Source organism: Pseudophryne corroboree, chromosome 1 (genome assembly GCF_028390025.1).
Source record: "Pseudophryne corroboree isolate aPseCor3 chromosome 1, aPseCor3.hap2, whole genome shotgun sequence".
NCBI lineage: Eukaryota > Metazoa > Chordata > Amphibia > Anura > Myobatrachidae > Pseudophryne > Pseudophryne corroboree.
The window spans coordinates 887,770,019-887,779,486 of record NC_086444.1 but is presented as its reverse complement, the minus strand read 5'-3'; the positions used below and the strand labels follow the sequence as shown (position 1 = coordinate 887,779,486).

General features: G+C 52.8%; 1 protein-coding gene across 1 annotated transcript; it reads left to right on the top strand.

The window, feature by feature from the left end:
• Positions 1 to 6,441: 6,441 nt before the first annotated feature.
• Positions 6,442 to 8,918, top strand: NEUROG2 (neurogenin 2). Its single transcript, XM_063941583.1, has 2 exons — positions 6,442 to 6,929; positions 7,120 to 8,918. Exon 2 carries the CDS (start codon positions 7,127 to 7,129, stop codon positions 7,775 to 7,777), a length of 651 nt encoding a protein of 216 aa, XP_063797653.1. The 5' UTR covers positions 6,442 to 6,929; positions 7,120 to 7,126; the 3' UTR covers positions 7,778 to 8,918.
• The last annotated feature ends 550 nt before the right edge of the window (positions 8,919 to 9,468 follow it).

Below are 9,468 nucleotides of genomic sequence, written 5' to 3'. Positions count from 1 at the left end.
GTTTGGTGGGGGTCCAGATGCGCTGTGGGCAGGGGAGGGGGCGGAGGGTGCTGCGGGTGTGGGTGCTACGGGTGAGGGAGGAAGCGGGAGTGCCGCAGGTGGGAGGGGGATGTGGTGGATGCTGTGGGTGGGAGGGGGGGCATTTGCAGCGGTTGGGGGGCAGATGTGGTGGATGCTGTTGGTGCGGCGGGTGGAGTGGAGGATGCGGGAGTGTAGCGGGGGGGAGAGGTGGGTATAGGGGTGGGGGAGGGGTGGTGGGTGCTGCGGGTGTGGGTGCTACGGGTGGGGGTGGATGTGGTGGATGCTGTGTGTGCCGCGGGGGCGGGGAGGGTGCGGGGGTGTAGCGGGGGGGGAGGTGCGGGGGTACTGCGGGGGGGGGAGGGGCGGTTTGGGGGTTGTGGTTGATATGGGGGGGAGGTGCGGGGGTACTGCGGGTGGGGGAGGGGCGGTTTGGGGGTTGTGGTTGATATGGGGGGGAGGGGGCTGGAGTGCCGCGGGTGGGGGAGGGGTATGTGTGGGGGACGGATGTGGTGGGTGCCGTGGGTGGAGGAGGGGCGGTGGGTGCTGCTGGTGGGGGCGGGAGTGCCGTGGGTGTGGGGGGTGCTGCGGGTGCTACAGGTGGGGTAGGGGGTGCGAGGCGGATGTCGCGGGTGGGGGAGGGGCGGGCAGGTTTTATGGTGCGGCGGTGTAGCTGGGGGAGTGCCGCGGGTGGGGGGAGGGGCAGGGGGTGCCGCGGGTTGTGGGTGCTACGGGTGGGGAAGGGGCATGTGCTGTGGGTGGGGGATGGATGTGGTAGGTGCCGCGGGTGGGGTGCAGCGGGGGGGAGAGGTGGGTACGGGGGTGGGGTGAGGTGCGAAGGTGCTGCGGGTGGGGGAGAGGGCAGGAGTGCAGCGCGCGGGGGAGGGGCGTGTGCCGCAGGTGGGAGCGGATGTGGTGAATGCTGTGGGTGCCGCGGGTGGGGTGGAGGGTGCGGGGGAAAGATGGGGGAGGTGCAGCTGCAGGGGTGTGGTAGGGTCTGTATGCGCTGCGGGCAGGAGAGGGGGTGCGGCGGGTGTGGGTGCTACGGGTGGGGGAGGGGGCGGGAGTACCGCGGGTGGGGGGCGAATGTGGTGGGTGCCACGGGTGGGGGAGGGGCGGGGCAGGAAGGGTGGAGGGAGCGGTGGTGTATGGGGGGGAGAGGTGGGTATGGGGGTGCCGCGGGTGGGGGAGGGGTGGTGTTAGCTACAGGTGGGGGAGGGGCATGTGCCGCGGGTGGGGGGATGTGGTGGATGTTGTGGGTGCAGCGGGTGGTGGAGGGGCAGGTGGGGTGGAGGGTGCGGGGGTGTAGCGGTGGGGAGAAATTGGTATGGGGGTGGGATGGGGGAGGTGCGGGGGTGCTGCGGGCGGGGGGGGCATGTGCCGTGAGTGGGGGCAGATGTGGTAAATGCTGTGGGTGCCGCGGGTGGGGAAGGGGTGGGGGTGAAGAGGTGGATATGGGGTTGGGGAGGAGCGGGGGTGTAGGGGGGGGGGGGAAGGGCGGGGGGTACTGCAGATGTGGCTGCCATGGGTGGGGGAGGGGCGGGAGTGCCGCGGGACGGGGAGCTGCGGGGGGTGCTGCAGATGTGTGTGCCATGGTGGGGGAGTGAGTGCCGCAAGTGGGGGGTGCTGCAGGGGTGGATGCCGCGGGTCAGAGGGTGCGGGGCGTGTGCCGCGGGTGTGTGGCGGATATTGTGAAGGCTGTGGGTGCCGCAGGTGGGAGGGGGGCGGGGGCAGCAGTCAGTGGTCGTCCGCGGCATTCTCCTCCGGGCTGTGCGGCAGCTGAGCAGTCAGCGGCTGTAGTGTCACCAGGGTGCAGGGAGTGTACGGGGAGGGGGGAGAGAGGGGAGTGGGAGGGGATGGGCGGACCGAGGGAGGGGACTGTTCCTGGCCTGCATCCAGCCACCCAGATCTGTGACTGTGACTCCGCCCAGCGTTAGCAAATGAATCACAAAGTCACAGATCTGGGCTATTATATAGGAGATATATATATATATATTCAGCAATAAGTCGGCACTCGCAGTACTGTCCCTTTAAGGAAATGCTTGGGTGCCCTCCTTGAGTCTACCCAGACTCTATAGCATAAACACCCTGGAAGGCGGCACTCACGAGACTTGGTATGGACGAATAATCAGATGGACAGCGTCAACAGTTCAACGTTTTAGTCTTGTTAGACTTTTTTCAAGAACAAGTGCAAAAGTGAACAATCTTACCTTAAATAGTCACTATTTAAGGTAAGATTGTACACTTTTGCACTTGTTCTTGAAAAAAGTCTAACAAGACTGAAACGTTGAACTGTTGACGCTGTCCGTCTGATTATTCGTACATACCAAATCTCGTGAGTGCCACCTTCCAGGGTGTTTATATATAGATATATATATATATATATATATATAGAAATATACAGTGTTGTAGTGCCCGGCACTCCCAAAATATTGACGTTAATCCGGGTGCCCTCCGCAGAAATAATCCATGGAACAGTAAAGAAAAAGCAGCGGCACTCCGTTGAGATGAATCAGTAAACGTGTATTATGGGCAAAATAACATCACAATGGTCACATAAAGAACCAACGTTCTTTATGTGCTCACGCCTTGACAAAGGGGTCTCAGGACCCCGAAACGTTGGTTCTTTATGTGACCATTGTGATGTTATTTTGCCCATAATACACGTTTACTGATTCATTTCAACGGAGTGCCGCTGCTTTTTCTTTACTGTTATATAGATATATATATATATATATATATATATATGATATAAGTTTAAAGATTTGTTGACTCTTCTGAGCGCATAAAAAAAGTAATAGAACAAGTACATATAAATTCTTAGATTGAAGGAAGCTCAAAACTTGTTAAAAATCCCCACCAACCAGAGTAGTACAGTATGTAGAAAATAGGAAACAATGGAATGCTAATGGTGCCAAATCATTCAGGCATATGGAAACTAGCTACAGTAAATAAATACATTAGAATTATTCCAACTTGTTTCAAATTGCTGATCTGATTATGTTGAACATAACCATCACAGCCACACACCATCTATTCCCTTACAGCTGCTTGGGGATATCTTTGGATAAATCGCTGCAATTATGATAGAGAGATATATAATAGTGTTTTGGGGTTATTTTACTATTAGAAAAGGTACCTGTACTGCAGGGACGTGCAGTCAGGGGAGGCAGTGCCTCCCCTGTCATAATGATTAAAATAATAAAAAAGAAGATATTTATAACAGAGTCTGTGATAAATATATTCTTTTATTATTTTAATAATCTCCCCACGTGAAAAAGTTAGGCTGGGAGGCAGCGGGAGAGGTGCCTCCCGCACCTAACATTAAAGTCCGGGCAGCGGGGGGCGGGGCGCTGCAATGGGCTGTGAAAGCCCATTGAAAAAGAACGGGGAAGCGGCACCTTTACTGATGCCTCAATGACAGGGGCGTGCATTCAGCCCCGATGAATGCACGCCCCTGTCATTCCCCCAGATGTGATTGGCCCAGCAGATCCAGTGCTGGATCCGCTGTCCAATCACTAGCGATCCCCCTTTCCCGGCTGCAGCAGGCGCCGTGGGCTGTGTGGGGGCGCCCACTGCAGCCGGCGCCGCTGACTGACACTAGAGGTCATAATTGACCCCTAGTGTCTGAGCGGCGCTACAGTGGGAGAGACGTCGTGAGTCATGACATCTCTCCCATAGTACAGCAGAGAGGAGCCGGCGGACGGAGACGCAGGCAGCGCTGCAGGAGCGGTAAGTATGTGTGTGTGTATTTTTTTTTTTTTATGTGTGTGTGTTTGAGGCACAGCAACAGGGGCACAATTACAAGGGGGCAGCTACAGGGGCACAACTACAAGGGGCACAGTACAAGGGGCGCAGCTACTGGGGCACAACTACAAGGGGCACAGTACAAGGGGCGCAGCTACAGGGGCACAACTACAAGGGGCACAGTACAAGGGGCGCAGCTACAGGGGCACAACTACAAGGGGCACAGTACAAGGGGCGCAGCTACAGGGGCACAACTACAAGGGGCACAGTACAAGGGGCGCAGCTACAGGGGCACAACTACAAGGGGCACAGTACAAGGGGCGCAGGTACAGGGGCACAGTACAAGTGGCGCAGCTACAGGGGCACAACTACAAGGGGCACAACTACAAGGGGCACAGTACAAGGGGCGCAGCTACAGGGGCACAGCTACAAGGGGCACAGTACAAGGGGCGCAGCTACAGGGGCACAGCTACAAGGGGCACAGTACAAGGGGCGCAGCTACAGGGGCACAACTACAAGGGGCACAGTACAAGGGGCACAACTACAGGGGCACAACTACAAGGGGCGCAGCTACAGGGGCACAACTACAAGGGGCGCAGCTACAGGGGCACAGCTACAAGGGGCACAGTACAAGGGGCGCAGCTACAGGGGCACAACTACATGGGGCACAGTACAAGGGGCACAGCTACAGGGGCACAGTACAAGGGGCGCAGCTACAGGGGCACAGTACAAGGGGCGCAGCTACAGGGGCACAGCTACAAGGGGCACAGTACAAGGGGCGCAGCTACAGGGGCACAACTACAAGGGGCACAACTACAAGGGGCACAACTACAAGGGGCACAACTACAAGGGGCACAGTACAAGGGGCGCAGCTACAGGGGCACAACTACAAGGGGCGCAGCTACAGGGGCACAACTACAAGGGGCGCAGCTACAGGGGCACAACTACAAGGGGCGAACGTCTTCCCGCGTCAGTGAGGGCATAATATTCATTCATTCATTCGTTTGTAAGTATCATTTTCATTTTTATAGGTACCCCTTTTGGATTCTACTGGACAAGTGGACGTGACCGGCGTGGGATGTAGGTAAGTATGTGTGAGTGTGTAAGTGTGTTTTAATAAATTTTTACTTTCACGGTGTGTGTGTTGTGTTTTTATTTGGGTATTTTTGTTGTTGTAGAACTACAGGTACCAGCGGGCCCGTAATTTCCCCGCATGCTGGTACTTGAGGTTCTCCAAGTACCAGCAAGTGGGGGAGGCTTGCTGGGCCTTGTAGCTCCACAACAAAAAATAATATTCTTTTTTTTTACGCACTTATGGCTATCAGCCCGGCACCCACCGCCCAGGGGTGCTGGGGACAGCCTCGGGCTTCACCCCTGGCCCTTGGGTGCTTGGAGGGGGGGACCCCTTGATTTAAGGGGTCCCCACTCCTCCAGGGAACCCCGGCCAGGGGTGACTAGTTGGGGGGGTAATGCCACGGCCGCAGGGACCTACATAAATGTGTCCCCCGGCTGTGGCATTATGTCCCTGGCTAGTGGAGCCCGGTGCTGGTTTTAAAAATACGGGGGACCCCTACATCTTTTGTCCCCTATATTTTTGGAACCAGGACCGGTCTAAGAGCCCGGTGCTGGTTGTCTAAATACATGGAACCCCTGTCAATTTTTTCCCCAGTATTTAAACAACCAGGACCGGCTCAAAGAGCCCGAGGCTGGTTATGCTTAGGAGGGGGGACCTCACGCATTTTTTTTTACATTTTTTAACCCATTAAGACCCTTCTCCATTAAGTTAATGGAAGCCCTGGACAACAAAATTGCATTCATGTCCTCCTCCCACTCCCTTCCCAGTCCCAAACACTCATTTTTATTTTTTTTCTATAAAAATGTACAATATATTTCAAGTATGATGAGAGGCAGGCAGCGGGCATTGGCGGCATCGGACTGAGATGCAAATTAGTGGCGGAGGGCTGGGTCAGTTGATGGTAGGCAAGTTTGTAAGCCATTGGCGGTGGCAGCAGGCATTGGCTCAGAGGCAGTAGCGGGCATTGGCTCGGTGGCGGTAGGGGTCATCGGCAGGATCCGGTGGACATTATGGCAGTAGTGCCTCACCAGCCACTGACCTCACCGCACGCCACTGCTGTACTGATCTAAAACGACAAGTTGATAGAAGAGTTACTGTATAGCAACTTACATGCTTATTTTATTCATTTGTGAAAGGATGTCTTCCTATTTCTATAACTAGTTCTAATTAAAATAAAACATCATATAAAAATATAACGTTTATCCATAACTTATGTTTATAAAATAAACTTTGAGACTCCTACTGTAGAAGACACACAGGTGAAAAAGTAACTGTGATACTAGGTCTAGACTCTTCTGTATTTTCAAAATGGCAATGACTGAACAGTATAAAAAAAACTTTTGTCGTATAGAAATATTGAACAATGAACCTGACGCATTATATATATATATATATATATATATATATATATAAATATAATACAAAATACTGTATGACTTTGAGTTATAGAACCATGTGTAGTAGCAGAAAGTGGTGCTGAGACTAGTGTTTAATGTTATCTATGTAGTGAGTGTGTATGTACTGTATGATGTATGTGCGCAGTGACTGAACCCCCAGCTGCCTCCCCCCCCCCATCCCCATCATCAGCTGCGGTCACACAGACACACACACGGGGCGGCAGAAGCAGGCGCGCGTGTCTAGGGGGCCCCCCCGGCCCGGGACCCGGCTCCTATCATTGGCTGCCACAGACCCCCTCATTCATTAATGAAATTAGCGGCACGCTTCAGCCGAGCGGGAGCCACCAATGGCCGTGCAGGCAGCGGGCAGCAGCAGCGCCGGGAGTGAGCTAGGAGGAGGGGCAGTAAGGACAACAAGGGGGGACGTGGGGAAGATGAGTGATGATAATGAAAAGAATAGCCCTGAGAGGGGGCACTGTGCCCCGGGGTAGCTGTGATTGTGCTGCTGGCTGTATATAAGGGGGTTTAGGAGGGTCGTGTGCCAGACGCGCAGCCACTCAGCCACAGGCAGCTCCCCCGGACTTGCGCTTGGAGGGCAGGACGCGTGCCAGGGCGCAACACCCAACGGTGCCAGGCGTACACCCGGAGACACCCTCTCTAGCCGCCCGCCAGCAGCAGCAGTGTCAGAGCAGGTAAGGAACAGCTGACTGCTAGTGCCACCCCTGCCTGTACATAGCCGTACGCTATAGATTGTGAGCGGCGGTGACCCCGGTGCCAGGGAGGCAGTGTGCGGCTACACCTGCTGCATGTGTCCGGGCAGTGGGAGGATGCCGGGCAGCAGCGCCGTATAGTAACATGTGTCTCTGTCCCTGCTTCTCACAGGAGGAAGATGATACAGCAGCAGCGAGAGTACAGGGAGGAGGAGGAGGAGGAGCTGCTGTCCTCTCCCTGCTCCGTGTCCTCCTCCAGCAGCCTGCCGTCACCCCAGCAGCAGCTCCCCGCCGCCGCCACCTGCTTCAGCTCTGAGGACGAGCAGCTCCTCATCCCCACCGCTTCCTTGCACCTGCACCCGTCGGAGGAGGAGGGCAGCAGCAAGAAGCTGAGGCGGCACCGGGCGCGGAAGAGCGGGGAGCTGGTGACCAAGATCAAGAAGTGCCGGCGCGTGAAAGCCAACAACCGGGAGCGGAACCGCATGCACAACCTGAACTCGGCGCTGGACGAGCTGCGGGAGGTGCTGCCCACCTTCCCTGAGGACGCCAAGCTCACCAAGATAGAGACGCTGCGCTTCGCGCACAACTACATCTGGGCGCTCTCCGAGACCCTGCGGCTGGCCGAGCAGCTGCACCCCGGGGCACCCAGTGCCCTGCTCACCGACTCGCCTCCATCTCCCAGCTGCTCTACCACCTCATCATGGAGCTGCACGTCCCCGTCTTCCTCCTGCGGCTCCCTGTCCCCGGCCAGCCCGGCAGCATCGGCCTCGGATGCCCTAGACTATTGGCAGCGCTTACACTGTGCCCCGGGCGGCATGGCATACAGCTGAGCGATGTCCCGGTGCAGGACCACGTAGCTGGATGGGAGCGTCCTGCTGTCAGACTATGACACCGTGTATGTAGCACACCCCTCAGTCCGGGACAGTACAAGGCACATGCCAGCTGCTGCTTCCCTGGGCATCCGCTGGATGAAGGAGCTGGCACAAGTCAGGGGATTACTACCCAGTGACTGTAATGAAGGCTGCTGGTGACTCTGTCAGAGGGAAAGTAGCTCAATGTCATGTTATTTATCCCAGCAGCACAGCCAGTCATGAGACAGTGATTTGTATGTCACTTATGTTAGAATATGACATTTGTCAGTTTCTATAGATAAGGGTATTATAATCTGTCACATGTGCTAAATTCACTTCTACCTGTGATTAACAGGGAGGTCTCCCAAGGGCCCCCAAACACAGAGGGGCCCCCACACATAGCTATAATACCAGTGTGGGGGCACTATGGGGTTCTATGTGGCATAATGTCAACTGGAGGCACTAAAGTGTGTCCAAAACTTTAATACACTTTAAAACTTAGATTATCTACACATTATACTTTTTAGTAACATTATCATTTTGACAATTTAATAGGTAAGGGCCCCAAGAAACCTTAATCTAGACCTGGTGATTGGTGTGAGAATTTCACCTGTCAGACCGAACCTTTCCGCTGACTCGCACTTCGTCCACTTTGCCAGACTTGATCACAATACCTTTTTGTTGTGCCATTCGCTATCCCCATTTCCATCTGTCCTGTATGATTTATTTGGGGGAAAAAAAAAAAAAAGTTGTTCGCCAGAAGGCCAGGTTAGAAGTCATTGTATAATTTGTAGGCTTTTGTTCCCCCTGAATGGAAGCGTGAAAATGTAGGCTGAACTCAATATCAAAAGGAGAAAATGTGGAAAAAAAGGGAAAACTAAAAAGGGAGGTTTCGTTCATACATTATTTATCTTAGCTCTCAGAGGATGAGAAACCCCCTCTTTCAGGAGATTAAAAGAAAGCATCAGAGCAGTGTGATGACTGATCAGATACATGTTCACTTTTATTTATTACAGATGACAATTTCACGGAGTATATGTATTTTTTTGTATATTTTTGAAAGAGTTTATTCTAGAATGTATTTACAGCAAGAAAAACATCTTGTGCTAATAATTATTAAATAAACGATATAATTTTCATAATATTTGCCTATTTCACTTTTATTATGTTTTGCATATTATATATTGTATATTATTATTATTATTATTATTATTATTTTTTTTTTATATATAGCTGAATGAAAATTTAAGCTTGGAAAAATTGTCTTATTAAAAACTAATAAGCCATATTTTGATTAAAAACAAATATATTTTAGAGTGAGTTAACAGATAGTCGCAACACTTCCTTGGCACAGGTGTAACCTCAGTACACAGTTTATTTTTGCAAATAATGTAAAGAAGTCAGTCAAAACATATAATAGCACAGATTTGCTGTAAAAATGACATTCATTACAAAGAACCCAAATGCTATGCCCCTTGAGCGCTCATTGTAAAATGTGACTGTGTCATCCTTCCAAACATTATACCATCCTTCACATCCACATTGAATGTCTCACTTCTGCTGATTGTCAGGAAAGACATGCATTTGTAATGACAGTACATTCTATAACCTAGAACATGTCAACCTGCCGTCAGTTTGAATTATACTGTGTATCATGTAAATATTAATAA